A 13672-nucleotide genomic window follows, 5' to 3' on the forward strand; every position below is an offset into this window, starting at 1 on the left:
CCTTCTTGAAGTGATTTAAGAGTTCTGCCTCAATCTCTTCATGCTTTTCCATTCTGACCCCTTGTTCATTTTGAATATGCACAATATTGTTATGCATCCTGCCCTGAATTGTGGTGCTGTGAAAGAATTTGGTTTTTTTTCACCATCTTTGAGCCCCTTTATTCTTGATTTTTGCCGCCATAACATTTCTTCCTGCTTTTCCTTTTCGGCAAGTTGCAAGTCCAGCGATTTCTCCTGTTCTGCTAGTTCTTCTAATCTACCCTCAGTGATGATCTTTTGCTGTATCTGATTCATTTCCAGTTCTATGTTGGCTTTCTCCTGAAAGATGTTGCCAAATGAAGTGCGATTCCATTCCTTGATCTTACTTTTTAAGTGCTTGAGTTTTTGTTGGAATTGGAACATTTTGGATCCTCGCAGAGGATGGAAGTTTTTCCATTCAAAGTTGATAAGTTTATGAAAGTCTGGAGGAGTCAGCCAAAATACTTCGAAGCGGAAAGGCCTGCGGATATTGTTCCCTGGTCGAGACCAGTGAAGAGAGATGGGCCAGTGATCAAAACCTGTGAAAGGAAGGATGGAAGCCGCAAAATCCCCCCCAGATGAATGGCGTTGTCAGAGAGAAGGAACCTATCCAATCGAGAAGTGATTTTCTGGCTGCCAGTCTGTCTGTTGTTCCATGTGAAAATGCCATTATTGGAAGGGAGGTCGAAGAGCCAGTTGTTCTGAATGAACTCTTTCAGTAGAGATCCTTCTTGTGAACTTCTGCATCTGCCTCCTCTTCTTTCCTCCAGTCTTGTAATCATATTGAAATCACCTCCTGCAATCCATAGTGGATGGGGTCTGTTTTGATTAAGAACTGAGAGGGAGTTTAAGATCTCCTCTTTTTTATGTGTTTCCTGCGGGAAATAAACATTGGTCAGAAGTCCATGTTGGTTTGTGCCTGTAATATGAAAAGATGTTTGGAGAAAGTTTCGGTGTGCATGAAGATTGTTGAGCTCAATCGCTCTGTGGTCCCATATGATGGCCAATCCTCCTGAGGCACCATCTGCATCAACTGCTACGTTATGACTCCCAGGCCAGAATTTAGCAGCAAGTTTGTCAAGTGTATTGGAATCACACTTTGTCTCTTGCAAGAACAGAATCTGAGGGCTTTCTTGCTTTAACATATTTTTGAGAATTCAGGTTTTCCTGGGGCCATTAAGCCCTCTTATATTCCAAGAGATTAGCTTCATTTGGAAAGATTGTTTTCAGGACTGTAATACTTAGTTAGCTTGGCATACCTGCCAGAGTCTACTAAGATCTGCCCAACCTTGATTGTTCTCTGAAGAATGGTTTTCCTTCCTCGTTTTTTTAAATCTTTGGCTATGAGACGGCCATCCCATGGACCACCTGTCTGTATTCCCAAAGATTTTTTCCTTTGTGCCCGAGATAATACTTCTTCCAGATTCTTAAGCTGTCCTGCTGGAATATTGTCAAAGTTATTTGTGGTGCAGGCTTTTTCGAGACCTGGAAGGTCCAGATCTCCAATATCTATTATTTCTGTTTCTTCCTCCATAAAGGGAGAGTACTCTGGTTCTTCCATTGGTTCCTCTTGTGAGTTAGCTTCTGGGTTTGAGTTCTCCATTTGCATATCCTGTGCACCCTCTAAGATTTCTTTCTGTTTGTCTGAGGTCGATGCCTCCCTACCTAGAGTACTTGCTGGTGAAATTATAGGTTTTCCCCCTTTTGATTGGTCTTCGTGCATGGGTTCTGGTTCCGGCAGATTCACTGGAATTTCCGACTGGTTAGCAAGGGCGCCAAAGCTGTTGCTTGTGGATGGCCCTGGCTGGTTGGATTGTGCTACTTTTGGTTTGGGAGCCTGCTTTTTATGTGCTCTTCGGCGGTTCGAGACCTTGATGAATCCCTCTGCTTTAGGAGCTTCCGGATCCGACGCAGGGGAGGATTTCTGAGTTAGAGGACAATCTCTAAATAAATGCTCGAGGGCGTGACATCTTCGACAACGGAAGGGCACATGTTCATAGTCTATGGTTTGTAACCATTCAATGTCAAAGTGAGAAATGCTTACCGCATCTGGAAGAGCCTGATTGAGATTCATATATAGGCAAATTCTGGCATAAGAAGTATATTTGCAGATCTTCGTTTCCTCTGACGTTTTGACGAACTCACCCAGGGAGTTTCCGATCTCTTTGAGGGAATCTTCCTCCCAATATTCCACCGGGAGTGAATACAGGCGAATCCACACTGGTGCCCAACTGAGATCCACTGTGTCTGGGTTGAACCGCTCCACCCATCCTTTAAGAAACAAACCAGCCGCATTGAAGAAGTAAGGTCTGCCATCCAGGACCCTGTTTCTGTCTTCCAAGCAGTTGAAAATAGCTATGAAAAAACCTTTCGGCCCCAGCTGCAGTGTGATATGCCCCTTAGGTTGCCATTTTGCGTTTATCCAGCTTCTTAAGGCCTTTTCAGTTGGCCACAGACCAATGAACTTTCCTATTAAGGCATGATCTTTCATACTGAATCCTCTCATCTATTCGATGTCCAGGCAGTTCAACCCATGGGCGAACCGTTGCCACTGGTTTGCATGTAGCAGAATGAGCTTCTGGTGATTTGTCCCCTTGATTTACTCGTTGGTTTTCCGGACCATCATTGTCCCTATTCTGAGCTGCGGTTTCCTTCTCTGCCGTGTTTTCAACCTTATCATTGTCGCTTTGTGGGGGAGGTTGATCACCCCCCCCTGACTGGGTTTCCATGAAAGGGTGTACTTTTAGTCCGTGAGTTTGAGGACTCTGAACTTGCCAGGAATTGCAGGAGGTATCAGAGTTGCAGAGCTTGTCGTTGCTGTAGGTGTTCAAACCCTAGAAGTTTATCGCTGCCGCCATCCTCTTAGGAGGCTAAGGTTAGAATCCAGTTGTCACTTATTTTCCATCCTTCATCACGATTGAGGTTGTTTGGGTGTTTTCCTATTTCTATCGCTTCTCTAAATTTTCTATGGTGATAATGATCGATTTTGGCCACTACACTTGAGTTTTCAATACAGACATGATGATTAGTTTTACTGGAATGTTCAGCTAGGGCTGAGGTTTTTGAGCGGTTGTGTTTAATGTCAGTTGCATGTTCTTGAATCCTAGTTAGGATAGACCGACCGGTTTCCCCTATGTAGGTTCTCCCACATGAACAAGGAACCATGTAAAATCCTTTGTGGCATTTGGGATCAATGGGATCTTTGACTGATTTAAGGCATCTTTTGATTGTTTTCATGGGTTCAAAGGTGGTTCTAGTATTGTTTTTTTCAAAATGTATGCAATTTTGTTTGTGCTGCCCAATATGTAGGGGAGGTGAACCTTACCCATCTGTTTTTCCATAGGTTGTTTGTTTTTGGGATTTTTAGCTTTCTTAAAGGCTTTGATCATTTGGTGTTTGTGGTATCCATTCTTTTTTAATACATTCATAAGATGGTTTTTCTCTTTCTCAAAGTGATCCTGATCCGAAATGCGTATATCCCTGGTTGCTAGAGTGTTAAGAATACTGATTTTTTTTGGACGGATGGTGGTGAGAGTTGGCATGCAGGCAGTGTTCTGTGTGGGTTTTCTTACAATAGACCTGGTGAGATATGGAACCATCCTAGTTTCTATTGATTAGGATATCAAGAAAAGGAAGGTTGCCATTTTCCTCCATTTCCATGGTAAACTTGATGGAATTAGATTGGTTGTTTAAGTGTTGCAGGAACATGTTTAATTTCTCTATTCCATGGGGCCAAATAATGAAAGTATCATCGACAAATATTTTCCAAAGTTTAGGTTTTAGAGGGGAAGATTCAATGGCTCTGGTTTCAAAGTCCTCCATAACGAGATTGGCAATGATAGTTGATAGAAGAGATCCCATGGCCACACCACAAGTTTGCTCATAAATTTCATCTTTAAAACTAAAGAAGGTTGATTTGAGACAAACCTTTACTTATTTATTTCTTAATATTGATTTCTCCATTATTTAAACTATTACCCTTAATTGTTTTTGACTTAATTTATTTATTTAATGATTTGGTTTATATTTATTTAATGACTTTTATTTTTAATATATATTGTATTAATTTTATTACCTTTATTTTATATAATTTAATACTTATATATAATTTAAGACTTATATAGTTTGGATATTATTATTTTTACTAATATCATATATATATATATATATATATATATATATATATATATATATATATATATATATAGATATTACATTATAGAATTTTACTTTTTTTTTTAATTTTATATTATTATAACATTATGATGTATTACATATGTTTTAATTCTATTTCCTCTTATTACTTTTATGGTCTTGAATTTTATATCATTTTTTATTTAAATAGTTATTGCGCAGAGAGACACTCTACAATTCAATATAGAATATATGTGTAGGTGTTAGATGTAAATATTTTTTGAAATCATTTTTTTATATTATAATTTTATTTTTATTAATAAAATTACAAACAATTATATATATATATATATATATATATATATATAGATATATCACATTAAAATATATAACATATAAATATTAGTTATAATGATCTAGGTGGATATTGGTTGCCACCTGCCTATTCCACCTAGACCTCCAGTCGATTTCATTTGTTTCCTTGTTTATTTCAGCATTTACTATTTTCAGCATTTTTTCGGGTCCTGAACTTATGGAGTAGTTTTGACCCCATAAACGACATTTTTTGAGGTTCGTTGCAGGCCCATTGCCATAGGCAAGGGCCTATGGAAAATCTTGTAGTACTTAGAGAGACCTTTCCAACATGGTATCATATGCGCCAAACAGAGATAATATGACCAAGTTACGACCCCAGGAAGTTGGTTGCCCAACTAACCCCAACAGGGCCCAGAAACTTTTGACTTTACATCTTCTGGGGTTAAGGTTTTGGTTGTTTAAGGTTTTCTCTTATTATTGAATAATAAATAGGCCCTTGAGCCTCATTGTAACACAGTTTAGAGGCATGTAGCTGCCACATCTCTTCTTAGAGATAAACTACCATCACCCAAGCTAATTTATTTCCATTATGTTTGTAAGCATAGTTCAATATTTTCCTATTAATGAAATGAAGTTTTATTTCTGATGCATATCTATAATTTGTTGCATTCCTGTTTAAGTTCGGACAAGTGGTATCAGAGTGGTCTACTCTTTCTCTTTTTTTCTTTGCATATCCCTAACGAGGTCAGGGTATAAAGAGTTAGGGCTTGATCTAGTTGAACATTTGCAGGACCATCCTCACAAACCTTGACGACCTCCCATGGCAGAAGAGAAGAAAGATGAGGGGGCATGAGATCCTTTCAAAATGTTGCTCGAGGAATCCCTCAAGCGACAGAAGAACATGATGATGGATAACTTTGCCTAGATCCTTCGATGGTTACCCACAGGTGAGGCATCTTGATCCAACAACCACTTTGGAGGCGCCAATCATTTTAAGGTACAATTTAAGTTCGATATTCCCATATTTGAGGGCTAGACAAATGCAAACGTCGTAGATGAATGGTTAAATCTGTTGGAAGGATATTTTTAAGTTGATTACTTTTCCAATTGAGAGAACATTACTTTTTCACTTCTCAAAGCTGCCCCACAACTCAAGGACTGGTGGAAAACCTACTGTGAACAAAAGGACAAGAGTGAACCCTCGTTGTTTTCAACCACACCCACTTGGGATTCATTTCAAGACGCCATCAAGGGACAATATTACCCTGTCGGGAGTTGTTGGCTTGATGGAACCTGAACCAGGTTCAACATTAGTCAACCAAGAAAATCCCTACACTACTGGCCCTTTCGGCATCAATCCATAGAGCGTAGACTAAAGTCTCACTCGAAGAAGTATGGGGGGATGCAGGAACCAAGTTTCCACACCTTGAGATGGTTGTGATATTAGTTTTATACCTTCAACTATGTCCTCGCACAAATCGATAAGTCGTTTAGGGCTTATTGATATACTTCTCTTATTCTTCCCCTGATCCTCCGTGAAGGTATATGATCGTTCTTTGTGCAACCCTAATAGGTGATTCAGCCACTTACGCGCCTTTGTAACTACTCTACTATATAATTACCCAAATTATCTTAGGTATTGAACAACTTTAACATGCATTTATGATAATCTTCGGGTAAACATATATCTTTTCTTACGTTCATATAATAAAGGGATACATATAGATTCGCGCATCAAAATAGAAATTAAATATAAACCCGGTGCTCAACATAACATAATCACATGCATTTAACAGAAGGCCTCTTCTACCTTAGTTGGTCGGACTTCTACCCTAGGCCTCTTCACACTTAGTTGCAGAGCCTCTTTCCTACGCTAAGATTCTCGCTCTTAGCTCTTCATAGACCCATTACATCAATGACTCAAACTTACTTAGCTATTATAACTACTAAGAGACTCTTTTAACACTTCTTTTTATACAATCCCATGGTCCATGGATCATGGGTAGATCTCTAAAGCCGACATGGCTTATACAAAAGAAGGGCAGAAAACCTTTGGTGACTTTTTACATCTTTGCGCTACGCGACCACAAAATGCAGAGAATTTACACTCTTTTATACGAATTTTGTGCTTTCTAGGGGAATCTGTTCCCAACAGGCCCCGAACACAAACATGGTGACTTGCCCTTCAGTCACTTTGCTAGTGCGGAGATCTTGTTGCGAAGACCTCCCAGCTCCACTTGGACTATTGCAACTTCGACGGTGCACTATGTTGCCGCCTGCTTCATCTGTTCGACCAGCTGCTCCATTGCTAGCCCTGCGCTATCCACCTGTACCTGCTAGTGTGTTCCCTGTAGAATAGCCAGTTTTCCTTAACTGGTGGTCGTGAGCACATATGCTTCGTCTAGCCAAGGTTTCAAGTGAGCCTTCAATACTGCTTCCTTGTGCTATGATGTGTACACCTACTATTTCAGCACCTTTGCTTCCTGCTTCGCTAGCCTTTGGGTAATGGAAACAGTGTGTGCTGTCACTTTAACTTCTTCGTATCGTTGTTGCAGCTCTCGTGCCTCTGTTTCTAACCTCTGCACATCGGGATCCTTTTGTAGGCTGATGACTACTTCGAGCGATTGCTCGAAGAGCACAGTGCCTGCCTCGTGCTCCTCTCTGACTTCTAGCGGAGTCGAAGGTTGGGCCTTCAACTGCAGTTCTGCAATCTTAAGGTTCAATTCAAATTGAACCTTCACCAACTATGTTCTTGCTTCACGCACTCTGGTAGTGAGATTTCGAATCTGCACATCCACTTACTCATCCTCGGGAATGTCCATCTCTAGGACAAGCCTGCAAGCCTTAGCCACTACCTTGGTTGTGTGCTCATTCTTGTCCATGATGGCCTTAATGAGATCAATTGCATAATTTTTCTATGCAACCATCTAAACATTGTTCACCTTCTACTCACTGATAATGTGAAGCGTGTGCTGTTCGTCGCCCGAAGTTCCACGATCACACCATCTTGCAAAGCGTGAAAGGCTTCACTTGGAAGTGTAGCCAAATTGAGTCCAACCCCCTTGAGGGCAATGACAGTGGGCCTGATAGCCTCTATTTCTGTAGTCAACGCTCCATCCGGCAGCGCTATTTCCTGGGGATCTAGTGTGCACGCCATATCTACTTCCTGTAAGGTGCCAGGTGCCAAACTAATTGACACCGCATTGCTTTGTCCCACACTGGTCTATACCTGTGACACCTGGATCTATAGCTCACAGAGACCCGTTTGAATGGCACCCAAGGCTTGCTTCTACTGCTACTCGAACTGTTGTAGCAGTTTCATGATCGCATCCCTCACCACGTCACCAATGTCCCTCAAATCACCTTCTATCAAGGTGATTGTGTCGAGGGAGGATTTGCTAGTCTTGGACTTCTTCCATAGCCCTACTTTCTCCTATTCGCTGTTGCTCTTGACCCAGAATGGAGTAGTCCCTGGGTCCACTCCTATTACACAATATTTTTTCACCGGCCCCGCATCCCCTGATCTTGGATAGATTTAGTCCCTGAATGACATCTGCTCTTCGTCATATACCAAAATATGTGTCCAAATCTTCCATATTACTCAAGAAGATTGCCTAAGCTCATTAATCCTGAAGTTGACCCATTTTTACCCATGTTTCAAGATCGTTGTAGGACATCAGTATCTTGCATACGACGATAGCCCAGAATGAACTAATGCCTCACGATGTTGTCTCTGAGTCTTAGTGTTTGACTTGCGATGACCCAGATATGGCGAATTAGTTCAAATAGAATACTTCTGGGTGGTTCTAGAGCTGGTTGTTGGGTCAAAGAAGTTCACCTCTCCTCATTTGGGATGGTGGTTCCACCTTTTGTGTAATCTCCCTTGAAGATAGGCTTCCTCTTCCCTCATTTATGGAGGCTCCTCCTCTTATAAAAGCATCCTCGATGACTATGATCAGCTATTTCTTAGATTAGCTAGTTCTTGGTTTGTTGGATTAATAGCTTACAGTTTGGATTGCTGATAGCCTAGCAATAGCTTGTGAGGTATGAGAATAGCCTTTCATGTTGTGGATTTTTAGTGTGAAATGGTTTTGTAAGAAGGAAGCCTTGTTGTGATTGCCTTAGTTTCATACTTGTGCTTTTGGGTGAGAGAGAGTCATCAGCCTTTCTGGGAGACTTTTGAGAGTGAATGCTTATGGATACATACTAATCGAACCCTTCAAGGAAGCTTGCAATGTCAAGGTGTGGTTGTAAGCTTTACTATTTTTTATATTAATACAATCAATGGTTATTTCCTATATCATGTATGAAATGTATGTTGATAGGTTATGGTTCCTTGACTCTATAAGTAGATAGTTCATTGTCGTGCTCTATTATGTGTTTTGTCGTTTTCGTATGTTGTTTCAGGTGAATCATTCATTAAGGAGAAGAAAGCGATAGCTGAAGTGACGTGATGAAGACTTCATCAAACACTGGTATAAGGTAGGCCTCTTCAACGATAACTATTTAAGGAATTAGCTATTGTCTTTGTCTTGCTGTGACTAGACCCACTCTAGGGCTAGAGGGGTTGTCTTTGTCCACAAAGGGAACATACCTGCATCACAAGTTGGCGACTCCCCTGGGGACCTTTTGTGTGTTATATTTTTAGTTTTCTCTTGTTGTTTTCAATTGAATTACATACTGTCTCTTTGTTTTGGGACTGAGCCATCAGTGATTTGGATTAGTTGAGTAGATCTGGTAGTCCACCTCACTGTCTGAATGATAAGCCTGGTGCCTTTCCACTGGCCTTGCCTTGTTTTCCCTCTTTATTGAGATCGTCATTGTTTAATTCCTAATAGTTACGAAAAATCGCCCTTGTTCTCTTTACCCTCGCTGTACGTCACGGATATCCCGTCATACAGCTGCAATGATTCCTGAAATCGGACCATCACTGAGAACAGGTGTACCCTTGCGACGATGTCGCTCAGTTGCCCATGTTGTGCTTGCAACGATTAGCGATCATCTCAAGTTGTCAGTGTTATGCTTGCGACGATTCCTGTAGGGTTAACTTCTATAGCCTTGCCTCCTGAATAGACTAGTGTGGCTTGTCCTCTGCTGTTTCTTTCACCTTGTTAAGCTTGTTTTGATTGTGTTTACTGAGGCATGTCCTTCTTTGTTCCATTTGTATGAAATTTGGCTTTTTGGATTGTGTGACCTAGGTCTTTCAGGGTTCCGTCAAGAATTTGCTGGTTTTGGGTTGCTTGTCCTTTCAAGTTTCTGAACTACATCCACAATAGTCTTATTAATTTGTTTGAAGCTGTTCTCTTGCTACTTGCTCATATTCTTGGTTGATTTGTAGTGATTGGTCATCAAACTAGCTTGTTGTGTTGATTTGATTTCCATTCGTTATTGAAACATAGATTACATTTTCCTTTTGACCAGTGAGGCTGTGCGTTAGATTGTTTGTTATTTATTCCAAAATAAAAAAACAATTGCACTCATATATTATACGAAAATGAAAGCATGTTTGCATTAGTAGATTCTTTATGATTAGGAATTGAAAAGAGAAATTCAAATCTTTAATTTTTCATCATAGTAGTTGCGAGATAAGTGGAAATTGATGCATTGTGTTTCCTATTGATTGGATTACTTGCTTGCACTGTTGTTCTTTCATTTTCTTGTTATTGTCTTCATTCGATTGGAAATGAACTCCTTACCCTCATTTAGGTAGTCATTCATCAAAGGAATGTTTTTTGCTCATCTAGTTGCATTCTAGGAGTGTTAAAGATACATTCGATAAGGCCTTGAAATTGAGACTTAATTCAAGATTAATTGTTAAAATCTATTGAATGAACTTAAAAATGCATTGGAACCTAATGCTCACATATCTAGAGGTCTAGGCTAGAGACGTGTTTCAACGTCATTAAACCTAGTTCCTATTGTTCTCACTAAGGTTGGGTGATTCCTCCTTTTGTGATATAATAGATGCTAGTATGGATTTGTTCTCCCCATACCATCACATATATATTGGGAGACCCCACTAGGTTATCATCCTATTATCCATAGGAAGCCTAGTCTACCACCTTACAACTCGTAACGCATCAAACACAACATTCGGGAAGAATTATTGCCGTATGTGTTGCACAAAAAATTGTCACCATTACTTTTTGCAATCCGTGTGAGTCTATCACCACTCATAAATACCTCCTTTGCAAGCCTTAAGCCTCAGTTCTTCATATCAAGCCTTGAAAATAAGAGAAAGTCCTTTAAAATCTCTAAAACTCTGGTTCCGCACTTTCTCTTAGCATTACCTGCGGTCCTGCACCTAATGGTCATGTCCCCTATGCACCTGACCGCTTTGTCTCTGTGTAATGGGTGCGGACCCCTGTAAAAGTCAAAAAGGTGCAAGTACATTCTTAAAAACTCACTTCGAGTCATTTATGGAAGCTTCTAGAAGGAATCTTGAGGTGGCAAGTTCGCTCCTTTATGGTTCATGCATCCCATGCCTAAAGGATCTAACCCCTTGATGTGAGGAGCTTATCCCTTTGAAGAAGGACTCTATCCCTTCATAGGTGGACCTATAACCTCCTTCCTTTGCACTATAAAATGAAGCATTGGGCTGGTTGTAGGAGAGGTTGGAAAGCTGAAGATTTTTTGAGGTGAAATGCTGCTGGAACTTAGTCTTCCTAATTGAGCTTTTGAGAGGAGATTACATACCTTTTGATCTCATTTGGAAGAGAGTGAGGCTTGTCAAAGTAGAGGAGATTCCTGTTCGGACCCTGGGAAGAGCTTGTACAACATCAAGGCACCAAGGTTGTAAAGTTATTCTATTTTCAAAGTTAATACAATCAAGTTTATTTTTCTCAATAAGTTGTGTTTTATGGTTTATTTTATGGACTCCTTGATCATCATAATGAATATGATTTGTTATATTAGCTATACAGGTGTTATTTGATGTGTGCTTGTTTGTGTTTGCAGATTCTCAAAAGGAAACTCTTTAGGACGGTCGAGGCATGGCTACCACAAACTAGCATTGGAATTAAGGTAGGGTCTAAAACACCTCTTAGTTTTCGTTAGTGAATCACAATATGTTTAGAGAAAGGTAGATTTTCTTTTCCTGCTTGTTGCTAGATATCTGCTGATACTAGGGAGATCGGTCTTGTCTGCAAGAACGATTTATCCGACCAACAAATTGGTGACTCCACTGGGAAACTGAATTTGGTTTTTGGTTTTCATTTTCTTTGATTTGAGAAACTTTTTCTTGTTTCTAATTTTTTCTTGCTGTGTGTGGGATTGGGTAGTTTTTAGGTTCTGGATTGTTTTTTGTTTTTTTCGAAATTTTTAGGAGGACTGTACGTTCTGTTTACAATATAGTGCGGACATCCCCGCACTATTCCTTTATTGCACAGAGCGGTACCGCATCTGGTTATGCTGGAAGATTGCGGACCCTGTCAAACTTTTTGAGAAACCTAAAATATTTTCGTCCAGTTAGGTTTAGGTTTTATTTATAGCTTTTAGTCTACCCAGATCTGTATTTTTCTGTTAAAAAGCCTTGTTTATGAGTTTCTTTTAGCAAATTCTTCATCTCATCAATCTCCATTAGGTTAATTGGGTGTTTGAGTCTCTTTTTTGAGAAATTCTTAAGTTGATTTCCTTTGGTCATTACTTCGAGGTTTGTCTCAGTCTTTTCACAATTTTGCATCTTTTTGATAAATTGTGTATGAGTGTTAATCGCCTTTGATTGTTTTTATTTTTTGATCTTTGGAACTCTCACCCAATTTTCTTGACTTGCACTTGATTGGTTCTTAGATTACATTAGAATCATCTTGTGTTTGAGAATTATCTTGCATAGATCACATTTGCAAAATTAGAATTCTCATTTTTAGAATATGAATGAAAAATGTGCATAGATTACATTTGCATACTTTTCAAGTGAATTGTATAGTTTACATTCTAAAAAATCAATCGTAGATTTAGATCAGTTTTCTTTGATTTGAATTTACATATTTTTATGCTTGTTTTTAACACACAAAAATAAAAATAAAAACTATTTTGGAATTGATTTGCATTAGTTTTTCTTGATGAAATTAGTGCATTAGAGAATCTGTTATATTTTCTCTTAGTGATCAATTTTTGCATTGTTGGAAGTGAATGGAAACTCTATCCTTACTTTAGTTAGGATTCATCGAATTGAAAAGATTACATTATCATTTTCGATTGCATTCAGTTTTGGGTCAGGTCATAATACCATTGGTTTCATATCCATTTACCCTTTTGAGTAATAACAGCCTAAATAACACAACGCTTAATTAAAATTCATCTAGTAATTTTTACATTTTTAGGGTTCTTTCCACCAATCTAGCTTAGGCTAGTGTCTTGGAATAGGTTTTAGTTAACTCTCCAAGATAGTAAAACAAACAAGTAGCTATATCTTGTGGTAGGAAATAAATCCAATTGTAATTGATATAATCTGGGAAGCTCCTCTTAAAGGAGTCAATCACGAGATCATTTCCGAACCTTTGAGATAATCGAGTCTGTCTCATTGGGAAAGATAGAAGATTTGCGCGTATTATAAACGATAAACCTCGGATTAACCATTGTCGAGGAGCCTGGGGTCACTTGTTGGTAAACCTCAGATTGATCATGTCGAGGAGTCTTCAAGGGGATATAGCTTTGTTACTCTGCCCTTGCACGTAGATCGGATCGTAGACTGTTCCCCCAGTTGTATTTGTTACTTTTGGTAACCTCAGTGACCATAATCTTAAGATTCTTTCCTAAGGTGACGATGAAGGACGGGTCTCACTGTACCTGGAGTAGACGTCGACTAGACTCACTTGGATCCTCTGGGGGGTTCTCTTCACTCGAGATGGTTTTGTGAAGAAACTTACGCCAGTCTATTTCATTAAGCAGGTTGTCGGGGTAACTGTTCCAATCGCCATTTCTGTATTGAATTCTGTGACGTTGGATTTCATCACCAACTAGTGTTTTCGATACAGAAAGTTACTCTTTGTGTGTGGTTTGGCTCCTATATTTGATAGCGCGTCTTAATTTGTTTGTTTTTACTTTTAGAGACCATAGGAGTGAATTGTGAATTTTAATTGTTAAGTGTGAATTGTGAATTGTTAATTTTAGTTTTAAATTGTTAATAAAATTCACTGAAGTTGAACATAATGGCAATTGTGCTAGAAATTACCAACCAAGGAACCCCTCTTAACGAGAATCCTAG

At 39.3% G+C, this 13672-nt stretch overlaps 1 protein-coding gene across 1 annotated transcript; it reads right to left on the reverse strand.

Moving 5' to 3' along the window:
• Window positions 1-470: 470 nt before the first annotated feature.
• Window positions 471-1163, reverse strand: LOC149198433 (uncharacterized). Its single transcript, XM_089400295.1, has one exon. The coding sequence runs from the start codon at window positions 1161-1163 to the stop codon at window positions 471-473; it is 693 nt and encodes a 230-aa protein (XP_089256421.1).
• Between the last annotated feature and the right edge of the window lie 12509 nt (window positions 1164-13672).

The sequence above is a fragment of the Pinus tabuliformis genome, chromosome 2_1, assembly GCF_031772625.1.
Source record: "Pinus tabuliformis cultivar Carrire ecotype Pingquan chromosome 2_1, CPIR1, whole genome shotgun sequence".
NCBI classification, from domain to species: Eukaryota; Viridiplantae; Streptophyta; class Pinopsida; order Pinales; family Pinaceae; genus Pinus; species Pinus tabuliformis.

What these genes read in the sequence shown, in the direction of transcription:
- LOC149198433 (XM_089400295.1), bottom strand. Translation starts at nt 1,163, where the DNA reads ATGTTAAAGCAAGAAAGCCCTCAGATTCTGTTCTTGCAAGAGACAAAG.